At 46.3% G+C, this 24969-nt stretch overlaps 1 protein-coding gene across 1 annotated transcript in view; it reads left to right on the top strand.

Annotated features, from left to right (window-relative positions):
• Cacna1e (calcium voltage-gated channel subunit alpha1 E) overlaps positions 1 to 24637 on the top strand; it is a 453197-nt gene extending 428560 nt beyond the window's left edge. Inside the window, 10 exon segments of the mRNA XM_047520455.1 lie at positions 1587 to 1683; positions 3699 to 3804; positions 4652 to 4759; positions 5321 to 5421; positions 5692 to 5798; positions 10016 to 10127; positions 12624 to 12752; positions 13743 to 13923; positions 15054 to 15244; positions 16392 to 24637. Of these exon segments, the coding sequence (XP_047376411.1) occupies positions 1587 to 1683; positions 3699 to 3804; positions 4652 to 4759; positions 5321 to 5421; positions 5692 to 5798; positions 10016 to 10127; positions 12624 to 12752; positions 13743 to 13923; positions 15054 to 15244; positions 16392 to 16934 (1675 nt within the window). The 3' untranslated portion in view covers positions 16935 to 24637.
• The last annotated feature ends 332 nt before the right edge of the window (positions 24638 to 24969 follow it).

The raw sequence follows: 24969 nt of genomic DNA, 5'->3' as shown, positions 1-24969 counted from the left end.
AGCTAAATCATATCATTGTCTCATGTGTAATGAATCAGTGTGATTCTGGCCATCCCTACCGATGCCTACCTTCCCAGGTCCTGGGTGCTTTGGTCAGAAGTGACTATAAAAGCTGTAGGACAGGCCCAGCATGGTGATGGCCACCTGCAATCCCAGCAATTCAGGAGGCTGAGACAGGACAGTCACAAGTTCAGGGCCAGCCTGTACAACTTAGCAAGACCCTGCCTCGGAATAAGAAAGGGGTGGGAATGTAGGTCAGTGGTAGTGTGCCCCTGGATTCAATTCCCAGGCCTGAGGTGGGGAGAAGCTAGAAGACAGAAAGGAGGTGAGAACCAATGAAGAATTGGGGCAGCAGGTGAGAGGAGGCAAAAGAGGTGTAGGCTTGGGGGTATATTGGAGAGTTTAATAGCTCAGCGAATCCTGGAGGACCTCTGTAGAAGATGAAGGGCCACCTGGCATATATAGTTTTGAGGGCTCTGTCACCAATGCCACATCACTTCTGTTGCTTAGACCAAAGACATTGTTCGGGGGCACAGAGGACCTCCCTTTCAAACTGCCATACCCTGGGACCCCTTCGTCCCAGTGGTTCTACAGGCCCCCGCCCGTCCAAAGCCAAGGTGCTAGACGAGGAACCCTCTCCTGGTGCCGCAGGAGGGACGCGTGGGCTCCCTCGGGCAGAACACTGCCCAGGCAGCTGGAAGAGGCCCCAGGCCCGGGAAGGATACCTGCCTGGGCTGTGGCTGGAGCTGGCGTGGGATGGTGACACAGGGGTTCAGTGCTCGGGAGGCTGGACAGCTGCCTCTGCCTGAGACTCTTTAAACTCCGCCCTGGTGAAACCTGCAGCGCATGTGGGAGAGCTGGGAGGGCAGCATGGCATGCAGGTGCTCTTCCTCCTCCTGGTTTGGTTTCTTCCGTCCCCAGCATGCCGTCAACCCGGTGCATGCTGGGGAGTAAAGAGCCCTCTTGTCCACAGAGCCAGGTGGAAGCAACAGGCCGACTCTGAGCAGCCCACCACTCAGCGCAAGCCACCGCCTCCTGCCGCACACACACCACAGAGGGGGGATACACGATGTTCCGCCTGTGGGTTCCGGGAGGAGAGAGGCCTGACTTCCAGGCTGGTGGCCCTGTCCCAGCCAGGTCCAGAAATTCCCACCCATGGCTGGAGCACCGTCTATCCGGTTTATACCGCACACACAGCCCTGGGAATTGAAAACCAGTTTGCATCGCTGGGGGCAGACAGGATGAGCAGGGCAGTCAGGGAAGGAGTCCGTCAGTGCCTTCTGACAGCGTCAGCAGGACCAGAGGTTGCCACCGGTGTTCCCGGGTCTGTGTGGGGCGTGATATAAATCCGCACCAGGATGGAGTCACATGTATGATTTGCCTTGATTAACAGGTCTCCTATTCTTTTCCTGTTTTGTCCATTTTGTTTTTCTTCCCCCGTTTTCTGTATCGTTTCGTTCTGGCGCTCTGGGAATGCCTGTTCTCCTCTCCTACCTGTCTGCATCCCCCTCCCCACTTCCTCTCCTCTCCCTGCCACCCCTCCTGCCCCCTCCTGTCCCGTCCTGACTTACACCCCCCATGAGCAGTGGCCGCATCCATTACACTGAGATGTATGAAATGCTGACTCTCATGTCACCACCGCTAGGCCTCGGCAAGAGATGTCCCTCCAAAGTGGCATATAAGGTAGACCACCCCTTCCTTTGTTCTGGGCTAGAGACCAACAGGAGATGGGATGCAGTTGTGGGGAGGCCAGAACATGGGAGGAAGCTGGGCTGGGGAGGTGGAGGAGGGAAGTAAGGAAAGAAGAAGCCAGGAGACTGGAGTGTGAGGAAGGTTCCCAGAAGGACAAGGTCAGGAGGCAAGAGTGGTTTGCAGCTGTTCCCCACGGGCTCTTGGTGTCACTCTGTGTTTCTACAAGTGCGTGACTTCTCACGAGTGGGTTACTAGAGAGGAGCTCTAAGTGTTAGAGGAGGCAGAGTGGTGTCCAGGGAAACAGTGTATTTGGGAAAGAAATCTACAATAAAACAGCCATTGGAGCTTAGTAAGAAACAAAGCTTCTTCACTCAGATCAACTAGGGAAATAATGCAGAAATTCCGCTAAACACGGTTCCAGAAGAGATCTTTGGGAGAGGAGAACTGGCGACAAATTTCTTCCCCGATGACATAAGAAGGAACCATGGCAGGTTCCTTCTAGGTGTGAGGACAGCAGAGGAATGTGTCTTCAACCCAGGGTCCACAAAGGGCTGCAGCTTTCTTCCCCCCTGGGCCTGATCACCCCGTTCCCGTGGAAACACTCAAGGGAAGGGGCCATGATGGTGAAAGTAGTCTTCTCTTTAGCTCTGCCTCATTAGAGGGCTCATGTGGAATAAAACCATACAGGGACTGGCCTGCCTGAAGTTGCCCATAACTTGGGGGCCTGAATTTTTCTTCACCCTTTAGTAATCATTACTGTTAATTCCCCTTTGGCGTTTAGATGGACCCAGAACCCTGGAGCTCTTTTCATTCACTTAGAAACATGTCACAGTAATGTTACCACTTCTCTGGAATCTGACAGAAGTGGGAGAGGTGGAATTCAGATCCAAAGTAGAAACTGCCCTTACGCACTAAGACGTCTGTGGAACTGCTCTAGGCGAGATGTTCCAACAGAGTATGAGAGAGCCTTCCCCTAGAGCCTGCCTTTCTAAGAGATACTTCCCCGCTGCCAGGCTGATGGTTCTGCCAGAGGTCCTTCTGCTACCTCCAAATTGCATTGCTCCAGAGAGCATCTCATGGGAATGTGCCCATTAGAGACCTCCATCCACCCAGCATATGGCTCCTCTATAGCTTAAGGACTGATTATCCGAATTTGTTCATGATGACCATATCCCAAAGTACCAGGTGGTGGTGGTGGGATGTGGTCTATTCTTTGAATTTCTGGGACAAAGGTTGGTGAGAGAAGAAGAGGGAATTAGAAGGAAAGTTCAAGAATTCTAAAAGCAAGATACTCTCTGGAAAGTGGATTTGGCCATTTCAGTTGGATCCCTTCCTCTGGGCGAGGGGAACAGGGCCTGCCCACTCTGCTCCTGCCTGTGCCCCCTTCTCATTCTTTTCCCCCTGCTCTCCCCATCTTCCTCCCCTGGAGCCTGTTTGCACTTACCCCTGTCCATCCTGCTCCACCTCATCCTTTGGATAAGTTGGACTTATGCATGTTCAATCATGTGCTGGCAAATTTCATCTTTTAAAGACTCAAAAAGGGGGCACCAGGATGCATCTTCTAAGTCAGATAAGCAAACCAAAACCTGTCACTATCTTTCCATTAAGTCTGGGGGTATTTATGGGATAAGTGGAAATACAGAGCAGCCTGGAGACCGGGAATGGAGCCACCTCCCAGAGCTGACTCCTTCCCCAGAGCCGCCACTTCTTCTAGAAATCACTTCCCTTCCTAATGGAAGACATTCTTAGGACTCCCTTGAGGGAGTTCCATGGAATGATCAGGGAACCCCCATCCCTTGGAATTTGGCATCCTTCCCTGTCTAAAGCAGCAAATGAGCCTTGGGTGAGAAGAAGGGAGAGTAGGACTGGCACAGGGTTGGGGAATCCTTGCCCTTCTTTTTTGTCTGTGCATTTGACCTCTGCACTTTTCTTTCCTTCTCACCAAGGTGTCTTTCAATATTTTTTTTGGTCTGCTGTTTTTTTTTTTTTTTTCTTCTTTCACACAGAGGTTGGTCCTGATGAATATGCCAGTGGCTGAGGACATGACGGTCCACTTCACCTCCACACTTATGGCTCTGATCCGGACAGCTCTGGACATTAAAATTGCCAAAGGTCAGCAGAGGGAGGGAGGGATTGTGAAGGAAGCTGTACAGGGTGGTACAGGATGGCTCTATATGATTTGCCAGCCAAGGACACAGCAGTTCATTGACCCAGAAATTAAGTAGCAGGGTCCTGGTTTCACCTACGAGACTCAAAAACCATGATACTTATTTCCTTTGGTAAAATACATGGTTTGATCTTCTTTAAGGCTCCTTTGAGTTTTAACAGTATACAAGCTTTAATGTCTGGCATATGTGGTAGGTATTCTAGAAATATTTGTATGTTAGACATATAAATATTGTCATTTTTTTCCCCTACATGACATCTTTTTTTCTGTCTAAATTCTTGGAAGTTTGTCACAGGTGTCATCATGGAGGACATGACAGTACTTTGCTCATCTTGATTGCTAATTAAGTGGTCCAGGAAAGAAAATGTTTACTACTTCTAGACAGACCTTCAGCTGCCTGGTCTTGCCTGATCCAAATCCTGTTTAAAATCAAGTCACTAGGATTATGGAGCTAGTGTTGCTGGAGGACCGATGTGTGCCCAGTGAGGCAGGGCAGGTTTACTTGGGGCTCAGGTACTCTGCTATATTGAGTACCTGAGATCCTTTCAGAATCAATGAGGAAGTCGATTTTGATCTCAGGACCTCAGAGCTCTGTGGCGGGATAGGCCTGAGTCACTGAAAACAGGAGCCAAAATGTGTTTTGCTTCCTCAGCAGAATGACTTGTCACTAAGTGCCAAGATTTCCTCTTGGAATATGAGGTGCCATGCTGATTCAGCTCCTACCCCCACCCATTCCCTCAGTCCTTGGTAATTGCATGTGTTCCGATTTATTAATAATTTATCTTATTCTAGGTGGTGCAGACAGGCAACAGCTAGACTCAGAGCTACAGAAGGAGACCCTGGCCATCTGGCCTCACCTGTCCCAGAAGATGCTGGATCTGCTTGTGCCCATGCCCAAAGGTGTGGGGTCTCCTCCTAGTGGTCTTGCCACTTGTGGCCCAGCATGCCAAGCCCACATCTTTTGGGAAACCTGGAATGATCAAGGAGATAAGGGAAGGCTGCTCTTTTGTTTTTAGGAAACTAAATTCCCCACTACTTAAGTCCCTTTGATCATTAATAATTGCAAGCAGTTTAAGCAGTTTAACCATGGTTGTGAATGAAACTTCCTGGGTGTCTAGCCCATTCCTTCCATGTCATCTGTTCAGCAAACTCCATCAGTTGGGAAAAGGATGTTGTTACGTAGATCTGGACATCGGGAATGCTAGGAGTTGGTGCTTACAAATGTATTGCTTGCCGTTGGTATTGCCACTGTCACCCTCACTGGGTGGATTTGTAAGCTCCTGGAGGACAGATGTGGGGACCTACTCACTCTGTATCCTCAGAGCCTCAATAAGCATTGGATGAATGAGTGACTGAGGGCATAAACCTACTTCAGAGAGAGGGTGATAAAGCTGGTGAGGTGTCCCCACTTTCTCCCACTTCTCTTCCCCTTTTTCACCACTATGCCACGTTTGTTTGTAGCCTCTGACCTGACCGTGGGAAAAATCTATGCAGCAATGATGATCATGGACTACTATAAACAGAGTAAAGTGAAGAAGCAGAGGCAGCAGCTGGAGGAACAGGTGAAGGTCAATGACTGGGTGGGCCGACCTTGAGTCCCATGGGCTCCCGAGGAGGTGTGTATTACTGGGGCATAGTGCCCTGTGAGTACAGTAAGGCCTTAGGGTCCAAGAACTTTCTAGTGCCATGCAATTAGAAACCCAGTGGATCTCAGGCTACAACAGTCAAACGAGGTGTCGATCATGCTCCTATGTTTTTCATGTCATTTGTATTCCTGTCCCAGCAGGCCCCACAGTGTCATGGGAATTTTTTTTTTTTTTCATTTTACACAGAAAAATGCACCCATGTTCCAACGCATGGAGCCATCCTCCCTGCCTCAGGAGATCATCGCTAATGCCAAAGCCTTGCCTTATCTCCAGCAGGACCCCGTGTCAGGCCTGTGAGTAGAACCAAAGGGTCCACGCCTGCTTGAATTCTGCCACCCACGCCATTGGGCAGGCCTGAGAACTTATTGCCTAGAAGTGCCCAAGTAATCGTACTGAGATGAATGGTTCTTGTCCTGAGGCTGAGCCTCCAGAATGGTTATTGTACAAGGGTAAGAGAAACGTACCTGTTAGGTGCCACCACCAGCTTCAGAGACGGTGGTCACTGTGAAGGGACAACAGAAGGGAGTTTTCACTTATGTCCTAATGTACTGGCATCTTAATTCTCTTGTGAAGAATCATCATCCTCTATTGAATTCTTAATTACTTCTTCCCAGTGAATCTAGTATTCTGCTAGAAGATATAAACCCCTCAGAGGTGCCAGTATTGGCTGAATATAAAAGGGGGAAAAGAAAGAATAGCTACTGAATTCTTCCCCTGAAGCTGACTCTGCCTAACCTCACTTGATTCTCACTACGGCAGCCTTCTATACCCTGGAAATAGATAATTCATATTACCATTTTTACAAATAAAGAAATGGAAACTAAAAGAGATTAAATAAGTTGCCCAAATGGGATCACTAGTAGGAAACAAACTGAAATTTGTTATTTCTAACTGAAGTCTTTCCACTCTAACATGTAACTTTTAGTGACCAAAAGGGATCTTGCATCAGAAAAAAATAGAAGTTGAGACAAAACTCTAAGGAATATGCCAGTTCTCCTGAGTGACAGGCCGTAGCTCCGATTTGGCTGTTAGTCATAAATGATCTACATATCTCACGCCATTATCTTCCTATCATCAGTAAGCATGGGGTGGGCACCCGAGAGCATGAGCTCCTCTGGGCAATGTAAATGGGTTTTGGAGGTTGGGATAAATTGCATAACTTGAGAGTGATATTCAGGACTTGGGAATGAGGCCTCTGTTGGAGCACTATTTGGCATTGCTCACACCATTAGTTTCTTTCATCCTGTGGTGTTGGAGATCTGTTTTTGAAAAGTATACTCACAGGTCACAATCCAGTACATTTAGAAGAAAAAGACCAGTCATGACCAAGGACTTTGGTTATTTTTATAAATGATTCGATGTGACGAGATGGCAAGGTACGTATTCTCCTGTCCACAGGAAATGAGTAGATGCTTATTTTTGCTGTGTGCAGGAGGGAAGGAAGGAGATATGACTGGAGCAATGGTGCCTCCCCATTGTAGGGGTACTTAGTTTAGAAATGAAGACACCCCCTTGCTCTCTCACCGGATCTAGATATGTTTTGTCTATGATTTGCTATTCAAATGGAATCACTTCAGCTTCTCCTCCATGGTGTTTATTTACCAGTTTTTATTGGGAGTGAACTTGGCCAAAACACTCAGGCACTTGGAGGTACAGCAGTGAACATGATCACAGTCCCCTTGGAAACACATCTGGTAAAAGAAATTATATGACTAGTACAGATTAAAAGGTGGAAGAGTAGGTTATTGTGATGCCTTATAGAAGAAACCACTTACCTAGTTTGAGGGTTTGGGGACATCTCCACAAGGAAGTGACATATGAGTGGGACTTCAGGGCAAGCTCTTTGAGAGGTGAGAGAGAGTGGTAAATTTAAGGATCCTAAAAACTGTAGGATGGTTGGAACAGAGAACCCAGAAGAGGAGGTAGCTCATGGGCTTGGAGAGCTTCATAGGGTCGGGAAGTAAGAGAGCATTTTAAGCAAGATGAAGAAGTCATTTTTGATCTTAGGATAATGGGGTTTTGTGCTTCAGAGTGACATGATCGGATTTGTGCCTTTAAAATTCATTTAGGAATTCAATGTAGACTTAATGGATTGGGGGAACAATTCTAGAGACAAGAGCACAAGTCACTGAAATTGTGTAAATTGTCAATGACAGTGACTGGAACAAACAGGATATAAATGGGGAGAAATAGGCAGACAGAATATTTAGTAGGTAGAATGGGAAGGATTTGGTGATTGATTTGCACATGGAGTGAAGACTTTTGTGTTTCTGGTGTGAGCTTTTGGGGGATATTGGTGCATTTCCTGAAATGGAAACACTGGTGCACTAGAAGGCTGGTTCCTCAGGAGCATCTCTTTTTAGAACATGCATTGTTCAGAGATTGATCTAGGGCCATGGTAGTGAGCATGATAGGCAGAGCCCCTCCCTCACTGACTGCACATTTGGTTAAAAGCCAGGCATTAAACAGGAAAAACTACTGGAAAGAACGTGCCATTTTTAATGATTACAGCTGTGGTAAGTTCTAGAAAGGAAAAAATGTAGAATGATACAGAGCATATAAGAAGGACATCTGACTAGTTATGGGGCAGAAGATTTCCTAAGGAAGTAACTTTAGGTAAGAAAATTCAAAAATTACATAGAGTTTATAGGGACAGGAGCCTTGGAGAGAGGCATCTTGTACTCTGGGAATAGCCTGTGTTAATCAACTAAAAATGTCTAGTGTGTGGAATTCTGAGAGCAAAGGGCTCTGGTGAGGCAGGAACAGATCATGAGAGAGGCCATGTGATGGATCCTGGACTTCTTCCTGACAACAAGAGACGGTCTGAAAGGGTTTTTTAAGTACGAGATTACTCTGGGTTCTAATTATTCAATACTGTGAAGTCGTTCAGTGTTTCCAAGGGTCCTGTCATTACTGTTGCTATAAAAAATACCTGAGACTAGACAGTTTATAAAGAATATATACGTGACTCCTGGAGGCTGAGAAATGCAAGTGTGTGGCGTCTACCTCTGGTGAAGGCCTTCTTGCTGTGTCACGTCAGGGTAAGGGACATCACACAGTAAGACAGACCAAGCTTGTTAGCTTGCATCTCTTATAAAGCCACTGTTACCATTATGGGAGCCCCACCCTCATGACCTCATTGAATCCTAATTACCTCCGGAAGGCCCCATCTCCCAATTCCATTAACATAGAACTTTAAAGATGAGATTTTCAACACATGAACTTTTGTGGGACACAGCTGGTCTTCCCTGTCTATTGAAAATTCTATTCATTCTCTACAGGACAAAAACAGGCCCATTTTGTATACACTAGCCATACTCATTTTGTTCCCAGTGGTTTACAGGAGAGGTCACATTGAGGAAGGACTGGCATTTAGATAGACCATTTAAATATCAGATAATTCTGTACCAGTGGTGGAAACTCAGCTGGAGCCCTCTCTGGCAGCAAGGGGACAGACTGGTGATTCCCTGTGATTCAGATCTTCCCTGTGATGTTCATTTGGTAAGACTGCACCTATCAATTACTCCAGTGTTCCCCTGAATGCAGTCATCAGCAGTGGATTTAACTGCTCTCTCTGGAGCAGAAGGCTGACACTGGGATAGACGGTGTCACATTCCCCAGGTCCACCACCTCTGACAGAGCTACTGCCTAGCCACTGACCACTGCTTCTCCTCCCATAATCAGAAGCTCACTGTGTATTCTTGATCAACGGCAGCTGTTACCACCCAGGTGACAGTGGATGGCAATAGAAGTTGAATTTTTAAAGGGTGACTGCCTCTTTTTCTGCAAGCTAGTCCAAAGGACCTGATTGTCCCAGAGTATCTGGCTCAGTGGTTTAATGACAACATACTGTGAAAGCTTTACTATCATTCTTTTGGAGGCCTCTAAACACTTGGCATGAATTTGTCCTTGTCCTCTTTACCCACCACTGTGTAAACTTTCTTCTAGTTAGCTATCAACCCAGAGGTGGAACTTGCCTCCCCCAAGTTCATGAACCAATGAACACAGTGCATGGAACAGAGTAGTCCTTCAGTAAATGTTCATAGAATTGAGTTTAGTTTGGCCAGGGATGTTGGCATAATAAGACCATATTACTGGGAGTGGAGAAAAATTTAAAAAGACCATAGCTGCCTAATATTTAAACAAGCTGTTCACTGTTTAAACTAGGGCATTTTTCTGCCCAATACAGAAACTCAACAGAATCAGGTTTACAATCTAGCATTGGTCTTCCATATGGCTGAGTGTGACAAATGATGTCATTTGTCACAGATATGCTAGTCACCAACAGAATGACAAATGGTTCTAAATGCACGTTGAAAACACCAGTTTCTCTGTTTTTCAGTACTTAAAAAGAAACCCTGTAAGTTACCAGGTTTTTCGGCCGGCCAAGGGCAAAGGGTTTAGCCCTTGCTCAGAAGGAGGTCTTGTCTGGGATGGGAATTATTACTGGCAGCTGTGGAATGACTCTTTCTCTGTCTCTCATTACCTCCAAATTTGGAATTCTTTTCAGGAGTGGCCGGAGTGGATACCCTTCAATGAGTCCACTCTCCCCCCAGGAAATATTCCAGTTGGCTTGTATGGACCCAACCGAGGATGGACAATTCCAGGAACAGCAATCTCTGGTGAATGAATGAGTTACATGATCTCAAAAAGACTTCCTTGGTTTCCCGATCCCTCCCACTTTCATTTTCAAATTTTATTTCATAGCCATTATTGATCATGAAAACCCTTTTTGGTAGTCTAACCAGTTTTCCTGGGAATTTCCTACTTTCAACAGCCTAGTTCTTCATGTTCTCTAAGAATGTTCTCTCTTTAGGTTTAACAATCTCAGAGGCCCCTTCACTCCTACAGGAACTCACATTGCCCTCTTAGTTTATGTCCTTGAGCATCAAATGTAGGTGGTAAAAGTCATATAAAATCTTACCTTTGACAGCAAACTTTAAGATAGAGTGGCACCAGCCCTGTGGCATAGTGTACCAGGTACTGCTTATAGGAACACAGAAATGCCCCTGCCAGCTCTTAGTGGTAGCATGTGCAACAGTGGCTATCTTTCTGCCAGGAGGTACAGGAGACTCTACCACCTCTGCTCTGTGTGGATTCAGGTAGGTTGGCCCTTTTGGTCACAATTTTACAAGGTCAAATACATCCTCACAGGCCCTTAAAGTCATTTTTCTGAGCCCAAAATGTTTTTCATTAGCATTGATGGTGAAATTTCTTAGAGGCCTATTGAATCAAGTTAAAGCTTGAAGAGAGGGCAGATTAATGATTTGGCTTTGCCAATACAAAGCTACAAGGTGATTCCCAAAGCTAATCAACTTTACCATTATTCCTAGTTCAGGAGCAGTGAGCTCAAGTTCCCTCCCAAGCTTAATTGGACTGGAGAGAGAAAGGTAAAACCCAGTCTTTGCAAAAGTCTATATAGACAGCTAGTACTAAGTGAGTTCCACATCACTTTATGATTCATCTGTGGTTCTTTTTTATCCTTCATTTCTTTCCTGACTCCTCTCTGCTACTACTGTGAATCCCAGAGCCATTCTGAATGGATATCTCTCAGAGGGAGCACACATGTCAGTAGCTCAAACAAATGGGTGATTCTGTCCTCTGTGATTGCTGAGGCTTATTGTGGTTGTGTGGGGGACACCACTAGGCCAGAGGCCTCTGGTGCATGAGTGATTTTCCCAAGGGTGTACTTCATGAGGTGGGTAGGATTTCTTGGAATAATTCTGTCTTCCCCTCTGAGGAAATTAGCACCAAAGCCTAGGGACTAATGGGACCAGGTAATTTGATTCTTAAAAGGGTCTCTCAGCATTTTACAGCTTGCTTGCCTGGTGATGTGTCTGGTAAGAAAAATCTCCATGAGACTTTATTACCTCATTTCTGTGGGTTTCCCCAGGGCTGAGCCGTAGTGCCAGGACTTCTTGGATGTGCGTTCATCTTGTTGTCGGTGCTGGTGTCTGTAATTTAGTTCAGGTGTCAGCTCACTCACCACTGTGTACTTCTGCACATCCTGAGGCGTGGCCATGATTCGTGCGTGTGCATACGGAGTGTGTCTCACACCGCCTCTGACACCTGTACCCCGCAGTGTTGTTACCACGTCTGTTTGGAGTCAGAACTGTGTGTCATAAAGAGCATGTATTGCAAACACTAGCTTTTTCAAGTGCCCACATCACATTCCTGGGAAGGACTTCCTCACATGCACACCAGAAACCGCATGAGGCAGGTGTCCCAGTGCCTCATACTTTAGACAATACCCTACTCATACGTCAATGCTTTCAGGATGCTGTTTCCTAAATATAAAATAGCTTTTTTCAAGTATAATCTCCATATGCCCAAGATGTTCTTAGATCTCTTTGGGGTGGCCCATGTAAACATCTCTAAGGCAGCTCCATTCTCAGTGTCACTGCGTAGCTGTCTTTACAGAGCATATTCAACTGTCACACTGATGTCCTTTGACCAGGAAAATAAGAGTTTGACAGGGACTTAGAGCTAAACTTCTAACATTCCAGAGGGGCACAGCCCAATACATGTGGTACTTAGCACTTGAAATGTGATGACTACAAATAAAATGTAAACTATCTCATTGATTTTTATATTGATTACAAAGTAGTTTGCATTATATTTCTATTAGATTGCAGTAGTCAGAGCATCCCTGAGAGATGGCCACCTGTCACGTTTTGGGATGGTTTCAGTTGTAAGAAAACTCTTGTTTAATGAATTCTTGTGTCTTAAAGTTTAAGAAAGATACAATGGATATCAGATAGTGATTTCCTTTACAATTTAACAAAAGTTCTCTTCAGATTAAAATAAACTGAACGGTAACACCTCTCAGAAAGTAAACTTCATGTTTCGTAATGCTATAATATCTGAAGCACTGCTTAGCGATTAGAAAAAAAAAAAAAAAAGGTATTTGATCAGAAAAACATGGTCTTCACCTCTCAATCCCAGTTCGAACTTTGGGACATTTGGTATAATGTGCACATATATACACACAACTGAGACCTAAAAGATGCCAGTCTCCTTCTGAAGGCCATTTTTGAAGAGGCAAAATCACTCACTGGAGGTGAGAAGCAACGAGCTGGAACCAAGTCCCACAAGCTTGGCTGTGTGTTTATTTCCAGGAGCCAGAGGTTAGTGAAATAAAAAGCGTGCAGTCCTCTAACCATGGCATCTACCTTCCTCCGGACACCCAGGAGCATGCGGGATCGGGGAGGGCATCCTCTATGCCACGCCTGACCGTGGATCCCCAGGTAAAAAGCAACCACCAGGTATCTTATGCAGTGGCATCCCAGGCTGTACTAGGTGGGTGATGACACACCTGATGTTTTCAGGTGAGCCTGGACTTGCCCCCACCCCTTTTGTAAGACAGCCTGCTCCTCCACTGTTTTCAGAGTCCCTAAACACAATGGCCTAGCCAACAAAATGGCATAACTTCCCCCAGTGGGCTAAGCAGTCTCAAGACTTAACCAGCCAAGCAAGAAATATCTTCCAGGATTTTCTGTGTATTTCCCCCACCCCTGCCCCTTTCCTGGCCGCCCCCCCAGCACACATGCAGTTACTTCACACAGCTGTATGTCAGGACTGTCTTAGCAAGTGCAGGCCACGCCTCATTTCTTTGTCTGTTTTCCTGGCTTCTTTTTTCTGTCTGTCTATGTTACATCAGGTTTTGACAGAGACAAGAAGTTTTGGTGGATCTGTTTTGACATCTGTGGTTTAAGGTGGGCTGGTTAAGAGGGAGAGTGGAGCATTCTTGGTTATTAAATTGCAAGCTTTTGTGGGCTCCAGTGCTACAGGGCATGGCCTTCTCTGTGAGGGCAAAACATAATGCAAAGTCATACTTCCTCCAGGGCATGGCCTCTTTGACAATGGCCCTCTCATATTTCCAAGTGGCTCAGTATTTGCAGCCGGTCCCCACAGTCACTGTGGTGCATAGCTCTGTGGAAAACTTTCTCAGGGCCTGCCCATATCCTGCTTGGTTTTGCCTAGTACACTCAGGTGCTTGCATTCTTGAGCACGAAGAGAAGATCCTAGCCTGGTTTCAAAGACTATGCTAATATAATATAGGGGATGTTATTGAGCAGCTTCACCAGCTAAAGTCTGAATACGTGGGATTGAAGGGAGGTTGCAACTTCCAGGGTTTATGACTTGCAGTTCTCAACAGTCTCCATCCCACTGGTGGACATTGAGCCCGTTCAATAATTAATCCAGTCCTGTGTTCCTCGGGGGGTTCAAATTTCCAGGTGGTGACAGACCCTAGCTCCATGAGACGGTCATTTTCTACTATTCGGGATAAGCGTTCAAATTCCTCATGGCTGGAGGAATTCTCCATGGAGCGAAGTAGTGAAAACACCTACAAGTCTCGTCGCCGGAGTTACCACTCCTCCCTGCGGCTGTCAGCCCACCGCCTGAACTCCGACTCAGGTGAGGTGGTGGTCGGCGTGGCCTCTCTTGTCAGGTAGCTGGCTCCTAAGCCAATGGGCTTATTCTGGAAAGGACTACAGATGATTGAACAGAATTCAGAGGAAGACAGGGTTTAAGAGAAGCCAGGAAGCATGCTCCTTACCAAAGGGCGTTCCCACATCTTACATAACATCCTGAAGCTGGTCAAAGCCCTTTGTATACATCATAAATGCTGATGTAATTCCTTCCAGAATAGGGCTGTACAAATCAATGGAATTGAGGTTTTCAAATAACCTGCAAAACCATGGAGCTTCCTTAGGATGTGTTAGGACCCCTCTGGTTGGTGGAAGGGTGGGAGGAGCCAAATTTTAACCATCAACTCCACCTCAACCAAAATGGTACCATCTGGAATTGTTTCATGGATTTGGATTTCATTTAAGTTTTTTCTTTGCCTCTCTCAAAAGGGCTACACTGATTAAAAATTATTAGTCTAATTCAATCTATTAACTAAAGAATCAGTTGAAAAATAGTGACTGGCCTAATATCTTAGAGCCAGTTGGTGACAGAATTGAGACTAGAACTGAGATCCTTTGACTTCAACCTGGGGGTTCTCACCCTGGTGTGTCATTATTTCGTTCACAGAACTGAACAGAAGGGAACGGAGAAGGTTCTATCTTCCCCCACAAAAGCTACACACCCATGTGTAGGACATAGAGAATTCCTGAGCCACACTGTTGGCAAAGATTCTATCTTTATTGTGTCTAGCATAAATGGAAGCAAGAGAACAGACTGTGTTCTTGACATACATGTCTTTGTAGTGGCAACTTGAGGACTTACCTGCTCACAAAAGGATCATTTTCTAGCGTCTCTCCCACCTCCTTTTGGATCATCCGTTGTCCTGAAGATCTGGTGACTAGTGAGGGCATTCTTTTGGGTTTGCAGATGGCTGCCTTCTCACAGGGTAGAGAGTGTCTCTGGGCCCTTATCCCATCACAAGGGCTCCACCCTATGACCTGATTACCTCCTAACACCGTTCTGTGGAGGCATAAACATGCAGTTCGTAAACCAGGCTGAGGTGTGACACCTAGTGAGAGTTCAGCCTTATGGACCAGAGTAAACTGAGGTATAACTAGTTTTGTCATCTCTCACAGGTCACAAGTCTGACACCCACCGCTCAGGGGGCAGGGAGCGGGGACGATCAAAAGAACGAAAACATCTTCTCTCTCCTGATGTCTCCCGCTGCAATTCTGAGGAGCGAGGGACCCAAGCTGACTGGGAGTCCCCTGAGCGCCGTCAGTCCAGGTCACCCAGTGAGGGCAGGTCACAGACCCCCAACAGACAGGTGAGCTCAGAGGGCAAGTTGAGCCTCTGCAGGAAAGAGAAAGAAGGGCTGTGACATTAGGAGCAGAACATGGGCATCCCACAGCCTCAGAGACCTGAGTTTCACAGGAAACAGCTGCATAGAGGTTAGCTACTTTCTTCTTGATGATGTGAATTCACAGAAAAATCAGATTTCTCCCCTAAGAAAGATAGTAGTGCCCAGAGGTCCTTCCCTTCCAGGTGTTCAGGAACAAAGGGTAGTCTTTTAGCCAGAGAGGTTTGACTACTGTGTGACCTCAGAATGATTTAAATGTTTACTTACTGTCTAGCCATCCTAAGTGGGGTGGCAGGGGGTACTGCATCTCGTCTGGCCTTTTGCTGAAACCCTGATCTATACCTAATAAATAACTAGCAGCTGTATGAAAACTTCCTCTGACCCATTATCACTCTTCACTCCCAACCATTAGCTCTCCTCAAGGCTCTCTGAGCCCAGATGGGAGACATGGTCAGCTAGGAAGAGTTAAAGCAGACATGGGCAGTCTGCCTTCTAGAACAGTGCTTTTCAAATTTCACTGTAGAACAGAATCACCTATGGAGTTGGCTATCATTGCACATTCCCAGGACCTGGGGGAGTCTAGTGAGAACCAAATCTGTATTTGAAAAGATCAGATGGTTCATACGTAGGTCACGTGTGAGGAGAAGTACTGTCCCGGCACCCACATACCAACATGCTGGCTCCAGTACCCTTGGGAATAGGTGAGGACTCATGAAAGACTGAGCTAACTGTATGGGGGCTGTACAACTGAAGGCAGCAAGGGAAGAAAGTTGATTCCCTTAGAACCCACTTTCCAAAAAGTTTCCCAGACAGAACAATTCAGAGTATTCATTTATCTTTCACAAAGTTATCTTTCTTCAAAATTTAAAGTCTTTCTTGGGCCTGCTTCTGCAGATTAACCAGATCCCCAGAGAATTGTTGAGTTGAAAGTTGAGATGTCCTGGTCTAGGTGATATGTTCCTGAGGGAATGTGAGCGGTACAGGGGACTCCCTCTCAGACTGCTTTCCCCAAAATTCAGACTCCAAGGGCTGGCTGTAGGAGGGCTTAGGGACTTTAGGACCCCAAGTGGTGACCATTCCAACCAGTCTAACATGCCGTCTTTCTCCTGTGTAGGGCACAGGGTCCCTGAGTGAGAGCTCCATCCCCTCCATCTCCGACACCAGCACCCCCAGACGAAGTCGTCGGCAGCTTCCACCTGTCCCACCAAAGCCTCGGCCCCTCCTTTCCTACAGCTCCCTCATGCGACACGCTGGCAGCATCTCTCCCCCGGCTGACAGAAGCGAGGGCGGATCTCCTCTGACCTCCCAAGCCCTGGAGGGCAGCAATGCTTGCCTGGCCGAGTCTTCCAACTCCCCACACCCCCAGCAGGGCCAGCACTCTTCCCCACAGCGCTACATCTCGGAGCCCTACCTGGCCCTGCACGAAGACTCCCATGCCTCGGACTGCGGCGAGGAGGAGACACTCACCTTTGAAGCAGCTGTGGCTACTAGCCTGGGCCGTTCCAACACCATCGGCTCAGCCCCACCCCTGCGGCACAGCTGGCAGATGCCCAATGGACACTATCGGCGACGGAGGCGTGGGGGGCCTGGGCCCGGCGTGATGTGTGGAGCCGTCAGTGACCTCCTGAGTGACACAGAAGAAGATGACAAGTGCTAGAGGCTGCTCCCCCCTCCGATGCATGCTCTTCTCTCACAGGGAGAAAACCAAGACCGAATTGGGAAGCCTGTGCGGCCCCGGGGGGGAGGAAGAGGGAGAAGGAAGATGGAAAGACGCGTGCATTATCAGAAGCAGCAGCAGAGGACAAATGGAAAACCAGTCCAACCCACCAACTGCGTCACTTCCCTTTGCAAGATGGGCACTGCCATAGTTCTGCCTCTTTGCTGGGGAAAGAAAGTACAGAAATACGGAGGGTTAGTCCCACAGAAGGAGGGAAGTGAGGGTGGCTTGGCTTCCCCGGCCCCTTCCCACTCTTCTAGAAGCCCAGGAGGGATCTGGCTGGCCTGTGTCTACACTCATTGCCCTGAGCAGCCTGTCACTGGGGAGTAGTAGAGACCGAGGGAGACCAATCTCCTCCCACCACTGCCAGCAGGGCAATGGTGGCACCTCATGCGTTAGTCTGTGGCTTGCTTCCCCCGGAGAAGCGCAAGCCGAGTCGGGAACGTTAGGCTGCCCAGGGGAGGCGGCAGGAAGGAAAGGGCAGAAGAGCTCAGGGTGCTGTGGCAGTCGCAAGGGCTGGTCTGGGTGAGAAAAGCCATAGCCCAGCAGCCCGTACCATGGAGGCGAGGGCCAGAGAAAGAACTGGAGGTGCTGGTGGGTACAGTCCTAGATCCCGAGGCCTGTTATCCACATAGTAGGTGCTGTGACAGTGAGAACAGGTGAGGTGGTCCCCAGGGCCCACAGTGGTGCCTGCAGCTCTGGTAAGGGTGGAGTTAAACAACACCTATGGCCAGGGCACCAACCTAGGTCAAGTTCAGCCACAGCGTGGGAGCCCCGTGCTGTTCCCAGCAGTGGCTCTTTAGATGCTGGTCATGGGGAACCCCAGGGTGGAGGTAGGGATGAAGGGAACCTAGGGACTCAGGCAGAGTCTGTTTTCCAACCAGCATAGGAGTAACTTCATATTGGGAACAGTGCTTCGGCCATACAGCACATCCTGGCTGAAGGCCAGGGCTGAGCCTAGTGAGATCACGTGCCAGGCCCTCAGTCTTTCCTGCCACTTCCCCGAGAGGGCAGAACACACACATCCACAAGGACCACCCTCACCCAGTAGGGACTTCTGTAAGGATGGGAAAGGCTGATAGACTGAAATGAGAAGTGTCAGTTTACTGAGGACCTCCAGTGAGGAGGGACCTTTGGGTCTATAGCTTCACCTGGTTTGGGGTTTAGGGTCAGTTGATCAGGATGATTAGTAAATATACCTCAGCTTCAACCTTGGCTGCTCCTTCTAGCAAAGTAGGCTCTGATGGGGTTCCCCAAGCCCAAATGTTCCCTGAAACAGGGCTGGGCTTTCCCCTTCCCCAGAGTAAAAGCTGGGCAGAAGACAGCCTTCAGCCACGATGTCATTCTAACCCCTCCCTGTATACAGAAGCATTGAGAGAGAGGCTTTGCCTGGCCAGTCCGTGTTCCTGCAGCATACACTTGATTGCTACATTCTATGGAACATGTCCTGTCTATCTGGTGGAGAAGCACCAGGCCCTTAAGCCTCTCCAAAGTGCCATCACAGCAGGTGAATGACTGTCCCAGAGGGGGTTCAGGTAGGGCCCTCCTTAAGGAGACTTGAGGACCCCTATAGTGGGAGCTCAGTGGATGAACACTTCATCCTCCCCAAGACAGAGTCCCCAGGACTCTTGGGGATCTTAGAAGGAGCTTCTCTTTTCTTGTGAAGTTGTTTTTCTTCCCATTCCCGGGTTGAAATAGAAATAAGGCACAGCCACATTAGTAAAATTCAACCATGTGGCTGGAGAATCACTTGTAATAGACCTGCCTGTTCTTCTAGGTGTTGATGGAGCTTCCTGACTCACAGTCAGCCCCAAACCAAAGTAGTCCCAGGACAGGGGCTGGTGAGACAGACAAAGGCTCCCACTCTTAGACCCTCTTCCATCTTTGTTTTCCTCTCCCACTCAGCACATGAGTGCTTGGGGACAGCTGGGAATGTGATCCTAACAGGTGTGCTCATTACAGGAGACTCTGATGCTGGGCCTTCTATTGTTTCTAAGGTTTTCTCTGCTCAGCCTCATTCCATGCCAAAGTGCTGCTATGGGCTGCCTTGTGTGCACAAAACTGCTTTCCTCCACCGCGGACAGCAGCTTTCCTCAGGGAAAGCCTATAACAGGTGGCCATTCTAGCCAGAGCATTTGTTGAATGGTGTTTTGAGAAAGCACATCATGGTGATAGTTTATGCCCATTTCATCAGCAGGAGAAATGTGGGCTGGCAGAATAATGATCATAAATGGAATCTGCAAACAACAGCATGAACACCAAATTTACTGTGTCAGGAAGAAAGACTTCCTGCACACTGAATTCCTTGAACACACACAAGTCCTGCATAAAGCTCTGTTAAGTTATGAAGTGCTGCGGGTGTGGTCACCTGACGGACCACTTGGGTTTTTTTTTTTTAAATACTAATGAAATTATAAACTTGCTTCTTTCATTGAACTTCCTCTGACCAAGAAACGAGATTCTGCCATCCACCCCCAGTACCCCATGCATTAGCCTGCACTTACCCTTCTATTAAGACCAGAAAATGAAAGAGAGTTTTCTGGTCAGTCATGATCTCATTATCATAATCACCTTTAGTTTCCTCCTGCCTCAGAATAAACATGAATGCCACCCTTTCCCGCTTGTAGCCATCGAGGACTTCCTAGGTCTCAGATTCTCTTTCCCTTGAGAGGAACCCCCTTTAGATTCAGAAGCCCATGCTTCTCTTATATTAAGAATCCCAGCTGCATCTTGTGCTATGCCGCATGATTAATCTGGGCACTGGAGGTTCCCTCAGAAGATTCTTCAGTCAGATGTCCAACAATCCTTGCTAATGTTAGTCTTCATCATCTCTCAAAACAAGGAGAGGAAGAGGAAAACCAAGATAGGGAGATGCTGTAACTAGGTGTATGTTTATCCCTCTCTCCACTCAAGGCTCCAAACAGGTGGGGACTGCACAGCACCGTCTCCCTCTGCAGGAGAAAGATGCCAGCAGCCCTCCGCAAAGGCTTGTAACCAAGGTGCCCTGTGAGCCAGGGTCAGCAAAGAACCACCTGGCCTGTAGAGGGACAGCGCCCTGTAGCATCCTCCAGGCTCCACAGGAGCCATGAAGACGACTACCTGTGGGTGGAGTGTGTGCAGCAGAGCTGTTGCACTCTTCTAGCTGAAGAAGCTCTTTCTATTCCTGGCAGCTCTTCTACTCACTGTCCCCATAGTGTACTGAGGGCACTAAAAAACCTTTTCCTGAAGCTGACTCCCAGGTGTTCTAAATTTTGCCCTCCTTTGACTCTGTGGCCAGAAAGAGAAGACCTACAGTCCACCCCTCAGCCACACATCCCCCAACCCCACTGAGCCCATGTGATGAGCCACAGTCTCCTCTAACTTCCCACCCACCTTGGTTTTGCTGCCTGTTAGCACAGATCCAACTCCCAAGACGGCTACCCAATCTAAGCTGTTTGCTGGCCCAACTGCCTCTGCCATTACAGAATTTTACTTTCTAATGAAATAAGTCCTGGGACTCACCAGGTGATCTTCACAGGGTGAGTTGAAGTAGACTGAAAGGTGTGCATGAAATGTCCTTGTACTTGATGAAATCTTGCTGCAGAGAAGTCTCTTGACTAAGCAGAACCACATTTACCAAAAAAAAAAAAAAAAAAGTTTTTTAAAATAGGAAGTTCTCAACTTTTCGTTACATTCTATTTGTAAAGCCTACTACGGATGTTTTGTTTTTGGACAGATTATTTCTTTAGTGGGTAGAGCTAGGGGTGAGTTGAGAGATCCTCTCATTTCTCAGCTCAGTTATAATATCGAAATACTACAAGGCTGTGTGTAAAGGGTAAACACAGCAGAAGGGAAGCAAATAATCTCCTGCTTGGCAGAGATTTTTGTGAGACTTGAGAGTTAAAGAACTTTCACTGCTTTGTTGTTAATCAGTATCTTATTGGTCTTGTTTTGAGCATTCAAAGGCCTGAGGCTGGCAAATGCCAAGAATTCTGGTGCAAGGTGGCATTTCCATGCCAGGGAGGACTATTCGCGGCAGATTCTTTACCTAGCCTGTTGGACAGACTGGGTCCTAGAGTACTAAGCACTGTCCACGAGCAAAAGAGGACTTTATGATGTGGGGAAGGAAGAAGAGGAGGTAGGTCCTTTGCCAGTGGCCACAGCATGATGAGTTAACTCCAGACAAGAGCCCTTAAGGAACCAGGTCCAGGTTTGGATATCTTATCTTTAAATATATCCATGTGTGACTTATTTTAACAAAATGTAAATAAAATTAGGGGTTATAACCTTACTTTTGCCATGAAGGCGATCAAAGGAGATGCCAAATTAATAAGCGCTACCTGTACCAGGAGCTTTTTTTTTTTTTCCCTCCTATTCATCATAGCCGTGTCTACCCCAAGTAGAGCAGCCATCAGTGTCTTCTCTGCTGGGCACAGACTACTAGGGTGTTCAATCAGCTGCCACTTACTGCAAGTCACCCAGAGTACATGGGTGTACTTCAGGGAAGGACAAGGGTCTAGGAACAGAAAGAACTACCTTCAGTTTATGGTGACCATCTTTTCTTTTACTTGAATCTTCTTTTCTCTTTTGACTTTCTAGGGTTTGTGCATCCCCAAAAGGTCATACCAAGCCAAAAGAACAGATTTCAAATTGTCCTGACCTTCCCAAAGGCCTTGAAAATATAGTCTGGATAAAATTCAACCCATCTGGTTGAGAAGTATGAATGGGGCTCACAGCAAAGTGTAAGGGACAGCTGCCGAGGCTGGGGGACCCCAGTGCCCTTCTGTTTTTGTAGTCTTCCTTCCATTCATATCCTTCTGCCATGCTCTAAGTAGGAAGGTTAGCACCTTGACCTTCTAATGCAAAAAGAGACTTTACAATAAGCCATGCTACTATGTAAATACATTCTTGAGGTTTGAATTCTTATTTCTAGAGGTATGAAAGAGTTGAGCAGATGAGGTAGAGAGAGGTGTGGGCATTTATGTTCATTTTTATCTGTTTGGGGATTTTTGGTGGATTGGTTGCTTGATTTTTTTTTTTTTTAATCAGACCTGCTCTAGAGTAGCAAAGAAGTTTGTGCTCTGCAGTGTTATGAATCTGCTTCTCTTTAGGGATTAATTTCTGACCAATTAATGCTATAATAGTTGAGTGTAAAATCTGAGGTTACAGTACCAGCTCTGTCCTTCCTCTGGTCTCCTCCTTGTCTTCCTTCTCCTGTGTCTCAGTAAGTTGAACTCTGACTTGTCTGTCCATATCTCTGTCTCTTCTCTTCCTAGGGACTTAAAATTTAACTTAATGAAAATCTGCCCTGCTCCGAACATCAGTAAAAGTCAAAGAAATAATAAGATGTAGATTTTTTTTCCCCCAGATATCTTCAACCAACAAATGCCAAGTTTATGTCTTGATAAGATAATTTTTAAAGTTTAGTAATCTGATAAATGAAAATTATAGTCAAAAATAATAAATTATACTTCAGCCTTCTATACTAATTTGTGCCTTCAGCAAGAGTATTGTATGTGTTCTCTTTCCCTTGTTAGGAAAATTGGAATACTAATACTTGGCTGGTTTATGGGTGTGTCAAGTGTTCGTATGTTAATAATACACAATTTAAAGCACTTAGTCTCCACAAGTCAATCAGAAAAACCTTCACTCATTATATTTCCCTAAGGAACTAAGAAATTATTGGCATTACTATAAGCATTATTTTGGAGAAATTTCATATTTAATGGGACCTGAATCTAAGACTTGCTTTAATTTCACATCCTACTCTTCTTACCCCCCTACTCCCTTCTAAGCTAAGAAAAAAGTTCAGATTTTTTCTTTAATCCAGGAAAGAAATTGAGTTTTCCCTCTGCAAGCTTCCATGAATGGTCTTCTCTTTGTGGACACTTAGGCATAGATGGAATACCCACAAAGCAACACTGAATGACCTCATCCAGACATTTGCTCCAACCCAGTGTTGGAAAAATGAATCTTTACTTATTCTACAAGCATGTCAGAGATAAGAATGGCTTCCTCTGAATTCTAGAAACAGATACTTGAACTTGTGCCAGTTAGTGCCACGTTTCCTCTTTGGTTTCCTCAGAGGATGGCCCCAAAAGTGAGAAGGAGACTAAATCAGTTGTATCTGCTGTGTCTGAATTCAACCTTATTTGATGACTCAGTTGTTTTCTTTCCATTATTCTGATCTCTTGTGGCTATGGCCTATACTGTACAAGAACCGCCACTTAAAGCAAGTCTATTAAAAATACAAGGGGTGAGCAAAACAAAAACATACTCCAAAATTTCAAAGTGCCATTAATTAATTTTTAAAAATAAGGGTAATATGAAATGAGGGCTAAACAATGAAATCTAACTGCCAATTAAAGTATACAGTAGTTCTGGTCTTAGTTACATTTGATACAGAGCTGTATAACATTAAGCAGATCCAGTGGATTTAGTAAAAACATAGGTATTGAATTTTAATGGCTACCAATGGGGATATATACTTAGCCTGCAGGCTGAACTTTAGTCAGTGTTTTTCTATTCTGGTGTTTTGTGAACAAGCCAAAATTTATACAAAGCCACCCTAAGTGCTGCAATTACAAAGGAACTTCCCCCTTGGTGACATTGGAGAGCAGTCCAAGTCCACTCAAACTGAGTCCAAGATTTGGAACTCGCTCAGAATAACAAACGAAGGAGAAACATTTAAAGAACCAAGTGTGTTTGGCATTTCATAGCTGGGACAACTGGTACAGAGCAGGAAGACAATCTATAGAACAAAGACAAGTTGAGATGAAAGATGCTAGCAAGTCCCAGAAGAGGACAGGCTTAGAGACATATGACCTTGGATCCTCCCTTTCACTTAGGCTGTAGGTAAACTCGTTAGCACGGTACCAGATTCAGAGAGGTCCTTTCCGTTAAACTCATGTATGGTAGTGGACTTGAAACCTCAGAGGATTAGTAGATTCCTGAAAAGCTTTTCCAGACCTGAAAGATGGAGAGAAAAGAGGTTCTTGCTTTAAAGCAGCCCAAAGACAATCTAGGACTTCAGCAACTCTTCAATATAGTAGCACCAATAATGGAGCGATTACTTTGACCTTCTTAAGACGCAAGCACCATGGGAGGGGAGAAGAGCCGATCGATGGGACAGGGGACGAGTCTGATCAGGAACAGATTTTAAACTGCAAGGTGCACCGGTACTAACCGCAAAGGATAACACTACAAGTAGGCGGACTACAGGGTGTCCAGTCCACATCCTCTGTCCTTTGCAACCTCAGGCCAGGCCTTCCCTCCTTGATTTGCTCTTAGAGGATGAACATGAAAGATAGGATCACGAGGGAAACCGGGTGCTCTTCCTCAGGCTGTAAAAACGCTGCCACCTTCATTATAAGACACATGTGAGTCAAGCCCCCTTAGACACTCCTTGCGGGCAGCATCCACTGTGGTGTGCCAGCCTGACACTCCTGCAGTAACGGTGACTGAATGGCAGCTAATGCTGGCCCACCCCAAGTATCGGTGCATCTCGCCTAAAGCCAGAGTTCAGCACTGCATGTTGATCAGGTGGAGATCCTGAAATATAAATGCTCGTTTGGATCCAAAAGGAAAACCATTAAAAAATAAAAGAAAGATGAACAACTTTACTGTTTTGGGGGGGTCAAAGAAAAGAATAAATAAAACCTTGTTGTAAAGAATCCATTAGCCTGATTCCTCTCACTTGATTTGTGTCTTTGCTCCTACTGAAAGAAGATACCCTGGGAATGAAGCCTTGTCAGGGGCAAGTGGGACACAACCTCTCAGTCCCTGTAGGATGAGGTCTGCTCAGCCCAGCTGGTTATGAGGAATTACAGATGTTCTCAGAATTCTAAGGATGTTTGGTCCTGAAAGGTTTGGGGAAAAAAACCAAGTCCTCCATGGTTCTCTAAAAATATTGAATGTTTTCTGATCAGGACAATATTCTCCCCAGGTGAGAAATTTAACAAAGTACAGGATCTTATGGAACCACAGGGCTTCATGA

This window comes from Sciurus carolinensis, chromosome 12 (assembly GCF_902686445.1).
Source record: "Sciurus carolinensis chromosome 12, mSciCar1.2, whole genome shotgun sequence".
Lineage (NCBI taxonomy): Eukaryota > Metazoa > Chordata > Mammalia > Rodentia > Sciuridae > Sciurus > Sciurus carolinensis.
This window is presented reverse-complemented; position numbering and strand designations above follow the sequence as displayed.